This window comes from Neolamprologus brichardi, chromosome 12, assembly GCF_056152115.1.
Source record: "Neolamprologus brichardi isolate AB-2024 chromosome 12, ASM5615211v1, whole genome shotgun sequence".
Lineage (NCBI taxonomy): Eukaryota > Metazoa > Chordata > Actinopteri > Cichliformes > Cichlidae > Neolamprologus > Neolamprologus brichardi.
The window spans coordinates 11,281,877-11,301,539 of record NC_142115.1 but is presented as its reverse complement, the minus strand read 5'-3'; the positions used below and the strand labels follow the sequence as shown (position 1 = coordinate 11,301,539).

General features: G+C 40.0%; 1 protein-coding gene across 1 annotated transcript; it reads left to right on the top strand.

Annotated features, from left to right (window-relative positions):
• Positions 1-1,491: 1,491 nt before the first annotated feature.
• LOC148100182 (protein phosphatase 1F-like) lies at positions 1,492-17,921 on the top strand. The gene is made up of 8 exons (XM_087848999.1): positions 1,492-1,745; positions 7,048-7,274; positions 9,510-9,646; positions 10,620-10,822; positions 11,297-11,485; positions 11,617-11,760; positions 12,117-12,210; positions 15,753-17,921. Exons 2-8 carry the CDS (start codon positions 7,108-7,110, stop codon positions 16,076-16,078), a joined length of 1,260 nt encoding a protein of 419 aa, XP_087705125.1. The 5' UTR covers positions 1,492-1,745; positions 7,048-7,107; the 3' UTR covers positions 16,079-17,921.
• Positions 17,922-19,663: the final 1,742 nt, after the last annotated feature.

Here is a 19,663-nt window from a genome sequence, read left to right as displayed (position 1 = left end):
ATTTTAGATCAGATGAAAACTTTTGTTGTAAGATTCAGATAATTATTTCTTAAAGACTAGGCATTTTAAATGAGAATAAGAAAGAAAAGTATTTCTTTGTGCCCCTCTTTCCCTGTTACTGCCCTAGCTGGCAACTTGGCAGAACTTTGCTAGACCCGACCCTGCACAGTTACCAGCTGTTTTTTTTGTGAGCTCTCCCAGTTGCAGCTGTGTTGGTTTATTAGTCAGGTGTTTATTGGTCTCTTCCTCTCGTTGTTTCTCTTTTCTGTGATACTTCACATGATGGCATATGCACCACAAACAGTGGCCAGCCCATCTTACTCAGGCCCACCACTTGCTCTAATTTTTGCTGCACTGGAGCAGGCAACCCTTTTTTCACGATGCTTTTGAACAAGGCCTCTGTAGATTTATTTGGTATTACAGGCGCTCCCTGTTTAATCCCTCCATTTGCTCTGACCGGTCCCTCTAAGTGGCTGCGCTCCTCATCCTTCAGAACCTCCCCCTCTAAATTAGAGGGATCTCAATAATCAGAATATTGTTTCCTCAGCACCTCCCGCAGCACAGTATGATGCATCCCTATATTTACATCATACAGCAGATTGCTTTGGCAGGCTCAAACCAGCTTAGCATTTTCAAAGATGTTTACTCTTGCATGTTTGCCAACTACCTTTCAGTAGGAGGGCTTTGATAACTCCCAAAGCCAAGGTTTTATGCTAATCTTATGATATACATGTGAATAACACTCGACCTAACTACATCAAATATATGGGTTAAATGCTTTACATGGTGATAACCACCTTTTTCAATCTCTGACTGAAGTTACGTCAAATTCTTTTTAATTCCTGAAAAATAATCCAGCTGTACCTTCAGCTTTGTGTTAACCTAAGACTTTCAAGTTATTCACAAAATGAAGAAATGTTTTTCTTTAGGCGAGTTCATGTAATGGTGAGACAGTATTATCTCGGAGATGTAAGGTGTTTTGGTACAACTTCATAAAGGGTAGTTGTAATTACTTAAAGAAGACTCAGACAAAATATTTCTGTATGAATACTGTCGATTTTAGTATACCCGTTGTTTGCAACCAGGATTTGCAGCTGTGTCCAGAGAGTCGTTGGACAATGTAGAAGAAGTCATAGAAGTAACAGAGACAAAGATATAAGATAAGAATGATACAGGAACTGTGAATTTGTGGAGAACAGGAGATATTTGAAAATGTAATTTCCAACATGTAACAGTTAGAATGTGGTGACTATAAGTGGGAATGGGAAATACAGAAAAATAGAGTTTAATTAAGGGTAAAAGAAATATTTCAAAGGAAGGCAGGTGATGTAGTTTGTAAGGCAATATGTGGGTTTTTAAGAGCAACAGCAACAACTATTTGTATGAGAGTAGGATGTAAAAGCTGTTCCGAGCCACTCTCCAGTCCAGAGGGTGGCGGTATAACACCTAAAGTTGTTTGCTACCCGCCATAAAAAGATAGGCGAAGAAGAAGGGTCTTATGACAATGGTGACGACGATGATGGCGTACAGGAAAGTGCCGGTCCAATTGGGTGTGGATCGTTGCGCAGATCTGTAAACACTGTTGATAGTGAACTGGGATTGTGTATTACCATACGCGGTGCATGTTTGCGTTATCAGTAAATCCCTTTAGTCTTTGTCTCGCCGAAGGGCGTGTTTCGTCAGTAGGACTTCAGGAGGTGTGAAGACGCGTACTAAAACAAGGGACTGCACCAAGTCAGCGGACGGTAAGACCAAGTTAACCACTGCTTGGCTGTAAAGCATGTATTCTGGTAGCGATCATGTCGATGAAACAAGTGAGTGAGTGACTCAGGACTCGAGGTGTAATTGTGGGCAGCACTATAATGTGTTCTGCATACAAAGCGCCAAACCCTCAACATTCATGTAACGCACTTCAAAGAAAAGAAACGGAAAAGCTGATCGTTAGGCTCCAGTTTTCAGGTATGAGTCCTGGTGTACAACCAATGCAGCACGGTTGCTTTTTTCTTTGCGTTTAACTCAAAGTGTGCGGAGTTTGCGAGCCCTTTTCAAGCGCTTCTCTGCGCTTCTTTCAAGAAATGTTCAGACATATTGGCCAACATGTAGCTTACATGACAACAAGCTGGCGCATTTAAAATAAATAAATAAATAAAAATATCCTGTAATAATGAAGTCCCTGGGGCCTGGTTTAGAGCGTTACATTTCATAAATTGATTATTGCTGATTTCAAGTCCACTGCCATGCTGTACAAAAACGTTCTATATGCCCAACAAATTATGAATTGAACTGTACGAATATTTCCTGTACAAATCCATATACACTCTCTCACCACTTTATTAGATATGCATGTAAATATCTAACCAGTAGTTATGGCAGCAACATGTAGCCATGGTCAAGTTGACCTCCTCGGGTTCAAACGGAGCATTAGAAAAGGGGCATGGTTGTTAGTGCCACACAAGTTAGTCCCACTATTTCAGAAACTGCTGATATGCTGGAATTTTCCCACACAGCCTAAGCTTTACAGAGACGGGTCAGAAGAAGAAAACAGGAATGACAGTTTTCTGTCTACACCCCCAAATGCCGATATCCAAATAAATGAGTTATAAGAACATAAAATTTAAGTCTCCCACCATACAGTTGGGGAGAGAAACTGTCCAAGTTGGACACATTATTGTACCAGGCAATAAACCCTCCCTTTTAGCAGATAGAAACCTTCTGCAGAACACGACTTTATCATAAAGGAAAGTTTTAAGCCTCATATAGGGGTGGCTGTAGCCAATGTTCCCTCTAATTTTTCATGTGTCTGAACGAACACACAAACTCTCTGAGTGGTCCCTTGGACCACTGTGAGCAACAGTAGACGTGTCCACTTTGGTCACGCCAGCATCGAATCCGTCCAAGTTACATGGTTTATTAAAATAATCAAATTACATTTATGTTAGACTACTTTTAATTAAGTGCTTTAGCCCACTTACAATGAAAATTAAAAAGAATCTTGTTCATGACCTGTGTAGTATGTTAACACTATTGGAAGTAAAAAATAACTTGAACTCCAATTTTGAAAACAAAACTTTCTTCTTCTTCTTCTTCTTCTTTTTTTTATAAAGCTGTAACTTGTATTATGAGTCTGAGTCTGTGGTCTGGGAGTGAGTCCTGTAACTCTCTGTCTGCAAAATACAGTATATAATGACCAATGTTGGGCAATTAATTATATAATTACTTCTACAAAAAAGTAACTGAGTTATGCAAACAACAAAGATTTTTGCAGCTGTTTACCTAAAAATGCAGCCAAGGCGTTTGTTTTTGTTTTTTAAATAAACATTTCAAACTATTTACAGAACAATCAGGTGTTCTGCATCAAATTTGATGCCAAACAAATCATTTGTGCCACTCCAAAAAATAATTTCTGTCCACTATGAGATAAAGGAGAACATCACAAGCCTGGTACCTGCAGGACTGACAACAGGACATGTATCACTCATGTAACATCTGTAACATTCAGTAGTCGCCTCATTGTTCTGACACACAAAACAAAACTATTGACTACATTTCACACTAACTACACAAGATTTGCGCTAAACGTTGAAAATCTCTCACATCTCAAAACACCGCCGTCACTCCTAAAACTTCCCCCTTCCTAAACAACTAAATGCCATTTTGCCATATCATTTTTTGATTGGTAGACCAGGTTTCATTTTTCGACCAATAGGAAAGGGTGGGGTTTTTTTTGCGTTGTTTTTGCTCACAGGCGGAGAGTGCTTTTGAGCGTTTTCCTTATAAAACGCTGTTTTTACCGTTTCTTCCCGCAGTAAATATAAACAACGATAGTATTCGAGAAGAAAACCAAACATTGCAGATATTTTTATCATAACTCCGGTTTTACGTGGCCTATCAACACAATTTAAAAACTGGTATAAAGTCCACACTTTTTCCGTCAATTGTTCCATCTCTCCTGCTCACATCTCCAATGATTGTACACGTTGTCATTAACGTGGCTTCCCTCCATGTCAGCCATGCCGCTTTGCTAGCTAAAACACCGGTATCGGCACATAAGGATGCTGTCATAGCCTGTCAATGACATTGATTAGCTGCGTATATACGAATGTGAATCGCATTATTGGCTGGACTATAGGTGGCATCGTTCTAATCCCATACGGGAGCAGCCGGTCACTTACTAACACTGCAAAGCAGAATTGTTAAAGTATTAATTTTAATTTCAATTCAGGTTAGGTTTTTGTTTTTTTTTTCTGTGCAACGCAGATTTTCTGTGCACAGAGACCGTGCCAGCAGTGCGCAATTGCGCACGTGCGCAGCTTAGAGGGAACATTGGCTGTAGCTCTAGTGGTAGAGCAGGTTACCTACTAGGGTTGAGTCCGAGTCTGCTCCACTTGCATGCCAAGTGTCCTCGGGCAAGATACTAACCCCATGTTGCTCGTATGAATCTGTCTGACTGTTAGATAGGAAGTACTTAGAAAAGGGTAGAAAAAAGTGCTTGTGCGAATGGGTGAATTTACAAGCACTTTGAATGCTCAGAGTAGAAAAGCACTATATATGAACCAGTCCATTTACCATTTACTAGGGCTGGACCATATCATATCGTAATACCGATATAATGTTCGGCAACGATAAAAAAATGAAATATCGCGATAGAATATGGGTAAAACGCACATGCGCAGTGCCTTTGTTTTCATACGCACATAGCTGTAAAAGCATGGCGGCGACAAAGAATGAGAAGGGCGAAAGCGGATTGTTGGATGAAATGGATGAACCATAATTGGTTTGTAAAAATGCTGCAACTTCAGTGGTGTGGAACTGGTTTAGCTTTCGTCCGTCAGATACACAACAAAGCACTATTTTTGGTAGAGCATGCTAGCGGGCCATCGTTATTACCGTGTTTTTTGGAAAACTTAACTCTTAAAATCAATCCTTTGATTTTTCTGAAAATCAACAGTGCCCCTTATAATCCCGTGTGCCTTATGTATAAATTCCGGTTGTGTTTACTGACCTCGAAACGATTTTATGTGGTACATAGCGCTGGAAAATCTGTCAAATGTTTTAGTACGACTTTGCTAAGCTACGAATCCGCACCGCTTAATGGATTGTTGGGCATTATGGCTATCGTAGGCAGGAGCCTCGCGGAGTGATTCGTACTGGGTTTCAGCATAATATTACTGTATTGTGTTGTATAACCTCTTTTTAAGTTTTGTGGATATTATACGTGGTTATGCTGAGGATTTAGGCGACCGTGGCGCTGGCGTTGGGAAGCGCATCTGTAACCGGGAGGTTGCCGGTTCGATCCCCGGGCTCTCTGTCCTGGTCATTGTGTCCGTGGGCAAGACACTTTACCTTACCGCCTACTGGTGTTGGCCAGAGGGGCCGATGGCGCGATATGGCAGCCTCGCTTCTGTCAGTCTGCCCCAGGGCAGCTGTGGCTGCAACTGTAGCTTGCTTGCTTCCACCAGTGTGTGAATGTGAGAGTGAATGAATAATGGAATTGTAAAGCGCTTTGGGTGCCTTGAAAAGCGCTATATAAATCCAATCCATTATTATTATTGTTATTATATGTCGGCCAATTTTCACTGGAAATGCCTTTTGGTTAAACTGTCAGCAAGGAAATTGCATTTGCACTGTTAAATTTTTTATATAACTTTAATGCACATAAAAAACTACTGCTTGTTTAAGTGAAAATACATTGATGTTTTTTGCACTAATAAAGTTGTGGAGTTGTAAAGTGTTTTGTCTAGTGTCAATTATGTCGTCAGTTATATCGTTATTGCAAATTTTCAAATATATATCATGATAAATATTTTTGGTCATATCGCCCTGCTCTACCATTTACCATAATATATTAATTAATATTAAAATTAGAAAGGGTGTCTCCCTCCTGAATTAGAATTGGGAGCTAGTTCCCTAAAATAGGGGCCTGAAAAACTGAAGGTTTGCCTCCCACTCTACTTTTAAATATCCTAGGAACCACAAGTAAACCAGCAGTCTGAGAGTCGCATGCTGTATTGGGATCATAGAATACTATGAGGTCATTAAGATAAGACTGGGTCTGATTATTCAAGACCTTGGATATGAGGTGAAGAATTTTAAAGTTGATTCAGAATTTTTAAACAGGGAGCTAATGAAAAGACACCCTGTCAGTACTCTTCATGCAGCATTTTGTATTAAATGTACATGTAATGTAGCCTTTAATGCCTTTGTATTAAAGGCTTTTCAGGGAGTTTTTAGGACATGCTGATAATAATGAATTACAATAGCCAGTCCAGCCTAGAAGTAATAAATGTTTGAATTAGTTATTGAACATAACTCTGAGACTGAATGTTTCAAACTTTAGAGATATTTAGAGTACAATGGGGAAAAAGCAGTCCGATATATTTGTTTAATATGTGTATTGAAGGATATATCCTGGTCAGAGATTCCGCACAATGTTACCGGAGGCCAAGGTAATGCTAGCCAGCTTAAGAATCTGGTAAGATACCATATTCCTAAGCTATTTAGGGCCAAATACAAGGACCTCAGTTTTATCTGATTTAGAACAAGAAATTAGAGGTCATCCAGGTCTTTGTCTTTAAGACATTTCGGTAGTCAGTGTGTGTATTATCTGGCTTCACTGACACCTATATACTTAGAGGTGGGTATCATCTCCCTACCAATGAAACTGTATGCTATACCTTCGAATTATATTGTCTCAGGGGAGCATCATATCATGCACAAAATGCACACAGGTGACTGCAGTACATCCTCGACCAATAAATCTGTACAAATTACAAGATGTGGCAATCCTATTAGTCCTGTAGCTTATAACAACACTTGTATCGTTACATTAGTGTTTTCAATTAATATATAAGATTGGGGGGAATTTGGGTATTTTACGTTTTTTTGTTTTTAATTTTACTCTCAGACAAGCATCTTGTGACACAGTAAGCACCTCCCATATTAGTTCTCTGAACTTGTATGACAAAAAACAGTTTTAGATGAAAATGGTAATGTAATTATACTGATTAATTTGTTTCAATTTGTGCCCTTCAATTGTCCACTGTGAAGTGACCTGTGAGCCCTGACCTCCTGTTTACCGAAGAGTTCACTCCAGCCAGAGTCAGCGGGATGGAGCAGGAGGAGGCTCTGTGCTTTTTGAAGGCATTTTTGGAGGAGTTTCCAGCTGCTCTGGAGGAAGGCGCTTCACTTCCTGTTAGCCCTCTTAGTCGTAAATTCACAATGGAGGAGTTGCATGGAGAGAGCCTGGAGCTGGGCCTGAGGCTATTGGCAAACAGGTATGACTGGGAAGGAGATAAACTGAATAGAAGGTTGTAACAATGAACAAATTTAGTTTTCTCTGGTCCAATAAGAGAAAATGATTGTGGCTATCTAAGACACACACCGTTTAGTTAGTGATGGGCCTTAATTAATATTATAAATACAAAGGACACTCTGTGGATTATTTTACATATTCCATTTTTTAAATGATTTTTAGTGTATGGTGATACACAAGCAGACATGAAGTAAAACTTATTTATTTTTGTTTTATACAAACTGTAAATGTGAGTCGAATGCTGATTATTGTTGTATAATAATAATGGATTGCATTTATACAGCGCTTTTCAACGCACCCAAAGCGCTTTACAATTTCACTATTCATTCACTCTCACGTTCACACACTGGTGGAGGCAAGCTACAGTTGTAGCCACAGCTGCCCTGTGGCAGACTGACAGAAGCGAGGCTGCCATATTGTGCCATCGGCCCCTCTGGCCAACACCAGTAGGCGGTATGGTAAAGTGGTATGGTAAAACAAAAATAAATGTACATTTTTTGCACTCTCTGGTCAACTGACTCAGTGAATCAAATGACTCAAAAAATCCGATTCACTTTGGTGAGTGACTCATTAAAACTCGATTCAGTAAAAAGAATCAAATTTACCATCACTAGTGTGAAAATCCCGGAGGAACCCACCAGATAGATTAATAACGTTTTATTTAATCTAATAATCTAATAACTTTGATCTCAGCCAAACCGATTTACTCCGGAACAAATAAAACACTGAAAAAAAAGCAAACAATTACATTTAAGTTATCCGAGTGACTTATATATCATGTTTAACCTGAGTAGCGAAAGAGCGGGGATCTGAAAACGACGAAGCTGCGATTCCGCTGCTCTCGCCAGCTCGAGTGACTACTGAACCCCCCAGCTTGCTATCCAGTGGGTGGCTAACAGACGTCTCCAAAAACGTCGGTGCACTTTTGCAAATATGCGATGTCTTGATAAACCAAGCAGATATTTGCAATTTACACAGCTTCTTTCTTGCCTGAAAATATCTTAAAAGTTTCTTTTGTGACCCAGAAAGAGTAATAAGACTAATTTTAAAACTTAGCAGCGGCCGCCATTGTTGCCAGCTGAAATTTGGCTTGGCCGCGCTATGATTTCTGGGATATGGTGGGCCACGAAGGACACACCCGACCCATCCTTCAAATTCGGGGAAATGAAGGACGCATTTGTCGGCCGCATTTGAAGGAGTCGACGAATTGGTTGGCTTAGATGCTGGCAGTTCTCGCTGCAGTCTACCGTTAGCGTCTCCTTTCAGGCCAGGATATACGAATGTCACCGAGCAGTGTCTAAGTTTGTGGTAAAAGGCTTGCACCCATTTGCACCCAGAAGTGTGAGACGGTCAATTTTCGGTAAGTGAATGTGTTTAATTGTAGGCAGGGACATTACTGGATATTCTTGTGTAATTGCTACAGAACAATTTATGTTATACTTTGTTATTGCTACAGAAGAATATTTATTTTATTATTTTACATTTACAATTTTTTTTCCTGGGGACCCCGTGACACCCCATTGAAGAGCAATAGGCTGGATCTCTTAAGGATCTCTTAAGATCTCACTGTTGGGTTTGTAAGGCCATGTTACTCCTAAATTTCTGTCTTGTTCAAAGAGAAGATATAAAACAAAGTTCTATGCTAATCGACCTTAGTGTTCTCCTTTTTTTTTCAAAAGAATCGATAAGAGAATCGATAAAGAATCGAATCGTTAAACAGAATCGAAAATGGAATCGGAATCGTAAAAATCTTATCAATACCCATCCCTAGTAAGAAGTCTGGGCTTCTAGAAATCAATAATCTGCAGTCAATCTTTCTGCAATGAGAAGAGGCTGGTAAAAGGCTTTCAATCACTTTTAAACTTTGAGCAGGAAAAAGTAACACTTAAAAACTGTGACTGGCTTTCTGTTCTGCTCACATTTTCTACAGAAGTATTCCCTGTCAGGAAGGCTTCATTTCCTGTTTGCAGAAACAAAATTGTTCATGCCACTTCCTGTGTCCTAAACACAATCTTTGCTGCCAGAGAAATGCAATTCTGTAGAGGAAAAGAAGCGCATTTACAGGTTACTGCCTAATTTATTTATTTTTTTCTGTCCACAATTTGGACTTTGGTGCAACACTTTGTGACTGCAGTTAGAAAAATGACTCAAATTTCAAGAGATTACACAACATGTATTTATCTCTGTGTTTGTTCAGGGGTGCTTCTCCAAGACTCGGTGCCCTCCTTTGCCAGGCAGCATATTCCCAGCTGCTGCAGACTGACCTTTTACCTTACCAGTGCCCTGAGGAACCTGAAGGTGACCAAGAAGAGAAGGCAGACGACAAAGCAGTCTGTATGTTTGTGGTGCTTTGAATATATTGCATTATACTGAAAGATGCCAATTTGAATTTCAAGCAGACAGTTGTCTGTCCAGGATCATATATCTGATATTACACTCTCCAAGTAACTTGATACCAACTTATCACTACCAAATATCATTAGCGGTACTAACACAGAACACATTCACACTTGACTTCACATCTCAGGCCTTATTGGCATGTTCGCAGATTATAATTTATCTTTTACAGTGCATTTGAGGGGCTGCAAAGGGGAGATGATAATTTATCCAATACATATCCCCCTGTCTGCTGCCACACAGCCAACTTGGGCACAGCCTGAGCATCGATGATGCCACATGTGTGTGAAAGGGTCCGTTTTAATACAAACAATTATATTTTCAGTTTCTAAAGTTTTTAAACAAGTAAAAAACTAAAATTGAAACTATGAGTAGACCTCTCCTCTATAAGGAACTGGTGTACATTTGCATAGTGTTTGGCAATGTTGCATTGCACTGCACTGAAAAGTGGTATTTTGACTTCCATCCATTCGCTTCCACTTATACTTTTCAGGGTTGTGGGGGGTGCTGGAGCTTATCCCAGCTGTCATAGGGTGAGAGGCGAGGTACACCCTGGACAGGTTGCCAGTCTGTCACAGGTCTAACACATAGCGACAGACAACCATTTGCGCTCACATTCACACCTATGGGCAACTTGGATTAACCAATTAACCCATCCTCACAAACTGCATGTCTTTGGACGGTGGCAGGAAGAAAGATCACAGAAAGACCCCAGCCTGATGGTGGAATTGAACTCAGGACCTTCTTGCTGTGTGGCAACAGTGCTAACCACCGTGCCACCTGGAAGTATTTTGACTTCCATTGTACATATTAATTCAAGGAATAAAATGCCTTTTTCCATGATGTTATTGAAAAAAAAAAAAAACAGAAATATAACAGGTTTCTTACTTGTATTGTAATTTATTGTCAGTATTTCAATCAGAGGCAGTCCAACGCACCTTCCTGAATAAACTGATAGATGTAGCACTGGCGTGGCACAGAAACTTCCCCAAGGTGGCCCTTTGTCCCTCTCGCAACCTCCAGTGCTCCATTCATGCCATCAAAAACACCCGGAGAAAAATGGAGGACAAACATTTGGCTTTAGCCGAGTTCAACCAGCTCTTTGGAATTCAGGTATGAAAAATATTATAAAAACATTTTCACAGGACCGCATAAAGTCCTGTTAAAACTAAGTGTACCCTTACTGCTTGTATATGAATAAAGTAAGCAGCAGTGAGGTGCTGATCATCTATAAAAGCCATATTTGAAGAAAGCCAAGCATACACAAATGCTGCATGGTGGTGGAGAGGTGATATAGATTTGTTGTGCAGCATATCTTGCAGTCACCAACTCAACCATGAGCTCCTCTGCATACCAAAGTATTTTAGAGTCACATCTGAGGGGTTGGCTAGATCTGGGGATTGGTAGGCTGCATCCTGGGATCACTGCTGCCTATGGGGGGCATCTGTCAGCCCACACTTCAGAGGGTGTGTATTGTAGGTGGTCCTACAAGCCACTGAATCATGGGGTACACTTAGTTTTTCACAAAACTGCATTCTGTGACATTTATCAATGACTGTGTCTTTCTTTCCCTCCCGTATGGTCCAGGATGATGTAGATCGTGCTTACTATGCTGTGTTTGATGGCCATGGAGGGGTGGATGCAGCAACCTACGCTTCCACTCACCTCCATGTTGTTCTAAGTAAACAGGAGATGCTGCAGAGTGATGCAACCACAGCCTTTAAAACAGCCTTCAAACGCACAGATGACATGTTCAGAAACAAGGCCAAGAGAGAGGTACTGAGAAAGCAGCAGCGCAGCATCTTGAGCACAATGTTTTCTGCTGACATTTACATGCTATAGTACTCAACTTGGTGTGCTGTCTTGCTCCGTCTTTTGTCTTTAAATTACACTTGTGTGTGCTGCAGCGTCTCCGGAGTGGCAGTACAGGAGTGGCAGTACTGATCCAGGATCAAGAGCTGACTGTTGCTTGGCTGGGAGACTCTCAGGCAATACTGGTCAGAGATGGGCATGTTGTTAGACTCATGGACCCACATAAGCCAGAGAGAGAGGTAAGAATCCCACATACAAACACACAACCTCTGCTGCCTCAAATTTCATGCTATGTTGTATTCCAAAATGGGAATGCAGATAAAATATTTGAAAAGTTTATTGCGTGATATGGGTCAAACATTCCTCAGAGCTCTTTCTCACACACTCTGTGTGTGTGTGTGTGTGTGTGCGTGTGTGCGTGTGTGTGTGCGTGTGTGCGCGCGCGCGCATGTGTGTGTTTTTTAACTATTACTAACAAATGCAGTTACTTCATGTGAAGTTAAATTACTCATGCACTTATTTTTACATACTCACATATAATGGTGAGAAGCAAGCCAGAAGCTAAACTCCTTCTCTGATGTGTTAAACTGTCCAGGATGAGAAACAGAGAATTGAGGATCTTGGAGGCTGCATTACTTTCATGGGTTGCTGGCGTGTTAATGGCACATATGCTGTATCGAGAGCCATAGGTAAGTCAGTCCCAACTCACAAAACCACAGAAATGTAGATGTGATTTGACTGGCTGTATCATATAGTAGTTCTCAAAGTGTGACCTTAATTGACCTCCACTGCTACATAAACTGAGGTTGCTCATGTTAACTGAAAGTAAACGACAAACTTGGTTCCAAAAAAAGTTGAAACAGTGTGTAAATTGTAAATTAAAAGGGAAATCTAATGATTTGCAAATCTCATTAACTCATATTTGCAATCGGTGTTTAGATATTTAGAAAATGTACCATTTCATATATATAAAAAACTCATTTTAAATTATATGATGAAAAAAGATAAGCTTATTTCAGTTTTATTTAAACTGAAATAGAAATAAAAACAGAAATGAAAAACTGCTATTTTAGTATTATTGAAAGTGCATTGATAAGTATTATTGATAGTAAGGCTACAGCTAGAATAATGGATAGATACTTTATTGATCCCACAAAGGAAATTTTTGTGTTGTAAGCACGTATTCTGTTGATCATTCTTTTGATTGAGATACAGGTCTTGATGAAATGTTCACTGGTTTAGGTGTTTGAAATTGCAATGTTTTTAGTAGTTTACTTTAAGTTTTTGCCCCCTTCCTCATTTCCTACTTTTTTGTATGTTTGTAACATTTAATTGTTATAGATCAAACACATTTAAATACTAGACAAAGACAATACAATTAAACCAAAATACAGTTTCTAAATGAAGGGTTTACTATTAAGGGGGGAAAAAATCCAAACCTACATGGTCCTGTTCCTGTGTGAAAAAGTGATCGCCCCCCCTAAGCCAAGTAACTAGTTGGGCTGCCCTAACTGGCAATGAGTCTTTTACAGTTCTGTGGAGGAATTTTGGTCCACTCATCTTTTCAGAATGGTTGTAATTCAGACAGATTGGAGGATTTTCAAACATGAACCGCCTTTTTAAGGTGACCCACTGGATGCTACTCATTTGATTCAGCCCTGCTTGCCACAGGTATCACTGTTCAATATTTATATAGCGCCATACCACAACAGTTGTGTTAAGGTGCTTTATATTGTAATGGAAAGACTACAGTAATCACTGCCAAATAAAGCAAGATAGCTGCCAACAACCTTCAGCAAGCAGAAGAATTTAAATAATGTGTCACCTGGACACATACATAGGGATTGGTATTAATAAGATTTTCACGATTCCGGTTCCATTTTCGATTCTGTTTAACGATTTGATTCTTTATCGATTCTCTTATCGATTCTTTTTAAAAAAAGGAAAACACTAAGGTCGATTAGCTTAGAACTTTGTTTTATATCTTCTCTTTGAACAAGAAAGAAATTTAGGAGTAACATGGCCTTACAAACCCAGCAGTGAGATCCTTAAGAGATCGAGCCTATGGCTCTTCAATGTGGTGTCACGGGGTCCCCAGGGAAAAAAATTGTAAATGTAAAATAATAAAATAAATATTCTTCTGTAGCAATAACAAAGTATAACATAAATTGTTCTGTAGCAATTACACAAGAATATCCAGTAATGTCCCTGCCTACAATTAAACACATTCACTTACCGAAAATTGACCGTCTCACACTTCTGGGTGCAAATGGGTGCAAGCCTTTTACCACAAACTTAGACACTGCTCGGTGACATTCGTATATCCTGGCCTGAAAGGAGACGCTAACGGTAGACTGCAGCGAGAACTGGCAGCATCTGAGCCAACCAATTCGTCAACTCCTTCAAATGTGGCCGACAAATGCGTCCTTCATTTCCCCGAATTTGAAGGATGGGTCAGGTGTGTCCTTCGTGGCCCACCATATCCCAGAATTCATAGCGCGGCCAAGCCAAATTTCAGCTGGCAACAATGGCGGCCGCTGCTAAGTTTTAAAATTAGTCTTATTACTCTTTCTGGGTCACAAAAGAAACTTTTAAGATATTTTCAGGCGAGAAAGAAGCTGTGTAAATTTCAAATATCTGCTTGGTTTATCAAGACAACGCATATTTGCAAAAGTACGCCAACGTTTTTGGAGACGTCTGTTAGCCACCCACTGGATAGCAAGCCGGGGGGTTCAGTGGTCACTCGAGCCGGCGAGAGCAGCGGAATCGCAGCTTCGTCGTTTTCAGATCCCCGCTCTTTCGCTACTCAGGTTAAACATGATATATAAGTCACTCGGATAACTTAAATGTAATTGTTTGCTTTTTTTTCAGTGTTTTATTTGTTCCGGAGTAAATCGGTTTGGCTGAGATCAAAGTTATTAGATTATTAGAGTAAATAAAACGTTATTAATCTATCTGGTGGGTTCCTCCGGGATTTTCACACAGCTGAATAAACGTCAAACATAAAACTGATTAAACAGAAGTGTGAGACGGTCGAGAATTTACGCCAGTGTCCTGTTATATTTTAGATAGCAAGGAGCAGACAGCCGAGTTTATTAAACTCCACCGAGACAGCGGTGACGCAAATCTGAAGGCTAGACCGTTCCGTTTCACAGCCTCGCACTTCCGGCCTTCTCGGTGTTCGAAGGACCCAGCCCACGTAGACCGCGAAGGAACACAGCTTCTGTCTGTCTCTCTCATCATGGTCACCTAAATGCAGCGCACAGGTTTTGGCAGATCGCGCTAACATAATATGCACTGTTAGTTGATTATTTACCTGCCGCATTAACGGGAGAGGACGTACAAACGTTACCGCTGCTGCTGGGTTGAGATTCATGAGTCCGGAGCGGAATTAAAAACACGGCATTCATTTAAGGTCATCGCGTGTTTTGTGAGCAAATGCTTTTGCATATTCGTAGTGTTTCCTCCCTTAAATGAAATATCTACTTGCAAAGTATTGCAAGTTGCCCTGTCGTCATCCGTAAAGTATAACCAAACTTTTGAGCGTTTGAGCCGCTTAGTAAATGACGCTCCGCAACGTGGTGACCTCATTCGGGGCGACTGGAATCGATAAGGGAATTGTTTGCAACAATGGCAAACAATTCCAAGGAATTGAAACAGTGGGAACCGGTTCGCAACAAGAACCGGGTTTCGATACCCATCCCTAGACATACACGTTTTTTTATTTGCATCACTGTAAAGGCTGCCTCTTTGTTCTTCACCATGTGTGTAGACAGAACTAGACTGCAGCTCCATGTTAAACTACTTAGATGGTGACAAGTAATCCACACCTTACATGCAATATCTGTAAAAACAAATGTTGTGTGCAGTGCATGTGTTGGAGTTACTTAAATTGTTGCAGTCTTAATTGAGAGTCAGGGAGTCTTTATAGACTTTATTAATCCCACACTAGGAAACTGGGAATGAAAAAGTGACTTAGAGATATTAGAGAATTAAGAAAAATAAAGTAAAAAACAAGAGTAACTTGTGTTATGTACAAATGGTTACTATATACAGTAAAATATACTAAAAGGGAGGGGTTTTGTATACATAAAATGCAGTGTGAGTGATTATGTACACGTGTTTTGCCTGTTGATTTAATAAATAGTTTTCAGGCAATGACTGCAACAGTCTGATGAGGTTCTGCAGTATTCACTTGCAGCTGTTAACCACTCATCCATCCCTCGTTCAGGTGACTTTGACCAGAAGCCCTTTGTGTCTGGAGACGCTGAAAGCCTAACAATGAAACTGCAGGGTGATGAGGACTATGTGCTTCTGGCATGTGATGGTTTCTTTGATGCAGTTAAGGCGTCAGCAGTCCCACATCTAGTTATGGATGCACTAAAGCTGGCTGGTAAACCAGAAGGAGGAACTGCTCCAGTGGAACAGTCCGAGGATGATGTGGGGGCAAGAGTCGCCCAACAGTTGGTGGGTAATGCTAAGACAGCTGGTTCTAGTGATAACATCACAGTAATGGTGGTGTTCCTGCGCCCACCAGAGCAACTGCTGGCTCAGTAGACCACCCTAGGAGTACACAAGCTGCTCAGTACTCCACTTCTCGACATGCACCACAGCAATACAGGAAAGGTGTGGTGCACAGACACCATTGTGCCAAGCTGTTGCCTGCTTTTGTCCTCAGGTGCATTAAGACATGCTGCAGATTGACGCTAGTCCAGGGATGTCAAACTCGTTTTAAATTGTGTCCCACACAATTTGATTTTAAGTTGGGCGAACCAGTGAAAATATAAGAAAAATAAATGCAATTTTAACTGTACATCTCAGTTTCCATAGAATAGAGTAGAATAGAATAGAAAAAATAGCTCTTTATTGTCATTGCACAAGGGTTTAAGGGTGCCAACTGTGGAATGCCAGGACTGCCATAATGACTTAATTAAATACACCATTAAATAATTAATTAAATGTGGCAATAATTAATTAAAATGGGAAATAATTAATTAAATAAATAGTTATGACACATGTAATTAATTAATTATTGACACATTTAATTAATTATTTATGTATTTCACATTTTAATTAATTATTGACACATTTAATTAATTAATTATTGACACATTTAATTAATTATTTATGTATTTCACATTTTAATTAATTATTGACACATTTAATTAATTATTTAATGATATATTTATTTATTTCATTTTGGCAGTCCTGGCGCCTGGCTCTCACCATGAAATAATTTTATCTGTCAACCTCACCCATCAAACTCAGGGGGCGGAGTTAACGCTGATCGACTCAAAACCATTGCTTTGGCCTGGTGGCCATTGTTTTTAGCACACAACAACCAGCATGTGGAAACTAACAGAACTGAACTTTGAAAAACCCTGTTTGTGTGTGTCACCAAATACAGTTTTAATATTTTTTTAGCCGAGAATATAGTGGTTTAATCTTCATGTGTCTGGTCGGTTTGTCAAGATAGAGCCTCTTTGCAAAAGTGCTTCGATGATTTCGGAGATGTCTGCCCAGTCTCACGGCAAAGCGTGGATAGACCCGCTCGCCTCGCAAGCAGTCGAGCTGTTATTACCGCCGACAAAGCGCAGGCCCTGGTACACAGCTGTAATAATCCCCGCTGACACGGACTTATTTTACTGAGGTTATATTTATCGGGGTTTTATTTCCTGATGTTCTTATGTGTCCTACGTGTTTCAGTCGCCAATTCTGAATTATAACTAACATTAAAAACATGTTTAAGGAGGAGAGAGAGCAAATAAATTCGATTAACAGCTGATCTTTGGGTTTTTGTTCAGTAATCAGTGTGACCTGTGTATAAACGCATAAAAGAGATAACGTTGGTGTTTCCTCATGTAGTAACTGCTGGCTTTACAAAGGTTGTTCGACACTATGACACACATACAGACTTCATGATGTTCGGCTAATATTTTTATTGTGAATATTAATCATGAGGGTAAACGGACCTGTACACCATGGAGCAAGATCAGCATATCCACGATATCTTCAGCTCTCTGAGGTAACACAGAGTTTCCCAGCTGACTAATCTAACTGTCATCTACAAATAATTCACTGGTCATATCAATATGATTTTACAGAAAAGCATCCTTAATACTGCCAACTATTCCAGAGACGTGAAAATCTACAGCATAAAGAACACAAAAATATAGCAGTCTAACGCAACACTGTAACAGAGATGAACCGTCAGTTTGTCACAGATCAAAGTGGAATGAAAGCGATTGGTTGAACAGGTGTTCGTGATCTGTGTTTTCTGCATTTTCATCAGCGTAAGAGACTCAGCAGTTATAACAGTTATACATTTAATAAATTACCAAATGAACGCAAGAAACGAGCAAACCTGTTCCAACAATTTGAGTTTGTGTTCCCTCAGCTGCAGACTGTTTAAATGTTTGAGAGGAAGATTAGATATAAAGCAATCGTCAAACATAGACTCAGTCTGCGTTCACATTTGATATGAGGCCAGGACGGATAATGGCTGTGTCCTGTTTTAAGATCTTAGATGTAAAATTGTTGTCTGACCTCCGTCGATCCAGCCGCTCAGAGTTAACTGAAGTTAACTTGGATAAATTATAGTTAAGGAGTATCACAGATAACACCCACGTGAGCTGTGTGACTGTTCACCACTACACTGAAATCAGTAGGCTATTACTGAAATACACGTGCTATTTCATAAACTATGATATAAATAGGGAGGTCCTACTAACATGTTTAGTTTTAAAGGACACCTTCCTGCCTTTAGTCTCATTCATGAGCACTATTAGTTTTCTTCTAACATCCAGAAGTCTGCACGATGTGTTTCATAGTTTGTAACAAACCTTTGACAGTTAAACATAACATGACCGAAAAAGCAAAAAAATAAATAAATTAATAAAAAGAGAGAGAGAGAAAAAAAATCACATAAATTATATGTTAACCTCATTTATTTTTAGTTAAGTAAACTCTAAAAATTCTAACAGATCGCTGGTGCTTAGAATACAGTTGAATAACTATTAAAAAACAGATGATATAATATTTCTGTCCAGGTTGCAGTCTGCATTATGAACATGTAGTTGGAAACTCTGCTCCTCTCGGTGGAAATGCGCCTTCTCTTTCCTCTTTGTATAAAAACATTTTAAAAGTCAGTTTAATCTCAAAATTCACTGTTAAATCCAAAACACACCAGATAAATAGTTCAGTCTAACACATGTGCCAGTGAACCATTAAACGTCTGTAAAACTGTGCAGTTCTGAAACGTAACTTTAACCTCAGCCAAACTGATTTGCTCAGTTGTAAATAAAACAGCGAAGTAAACGTGACCCGACAGACAAAACGTGAGTGAATTAAGTCCAGCGTTTAACCACTGAGAGCTAAAACTCAGGTGAGGGTTCAAAGCTGTGTGCCGGTGACATCAGCTGCTGATGAAGTGGGTTCGCCTATAAAGTGCTCTGTTGGGAAACGAGCTCCAGCAGCTCTGCGCTCGGGAAAAACTATATTTACTTATCTTGTGCAGAAAAATGTGCTGACATTGCGTTATATTGTGCACTGGCTGCCCAGTTAAACTGTGACAGGTAACTATCACCAGGTAACGTGGGCGTGTTTCTTGAATTAGTAGCAGGTGTTAAACAGGTGACAGGTGAGGAGGAGGATGCATGCAGGTAAACTGAGGGTCTGTTGAGCTGATCGCTGGTTTCGTGAGAAAAATGTCAGCTCGTTCTTTATGTTACAGAAGCACAGAGACACAAGACCAGGTGGAAAGAGACGATCGTTTGGTGAAAATGAGAATCTGCTAATGCAACATGTGGAACACGGAGAGTGGAATATATAAACAAACCGGTTAACGTAGCCCCCTCGGTGCACTCTGCATGCTGACTGTTAGCAGAGCAAGTGACATCTCTGAAAACATCTGTGCACTTTTGCAAACATGTTCTATGTTGACAACCTGACCCGACATGTGAAGATTACAGCGCGACATTCGCAGCTAAAACACTGTTAAAAGTGTAGTTGGTGACAGAAAAACGGGGTATTTTAAAACTACACCACCAACATTGCTGCCTGTGATTTGAAATGCATTCTGGGATACCTGGCTGCCCCAAGTCTACAAAAGCAATCGATTATCTAGGATCGACCTGTTTTGAC

Coding starts and splice junctions, on each gene's coding strand:
- LOC148100182 (XM_087848999.1), top strand. CDS start 7,108: ATGGAGCAGGAGGAGGCTCTGTGCTTTTTGAAGGCATTTTTGGAGGAG. Junction 9,647..10,619: donor GGCAGACGACAAAGCAGTCT/GTATGTTTGTGG, acceptor ATTTATTGTCAG/TATTTCAATCAGAGGCAGTC. Junction 11,761..12,116: donor CACATAAGCCAGAGAGAGAG/GTAAGAATCCCA, acceptor TAAACTGTCCAG/GATGAGAAACAGAGAATTGA.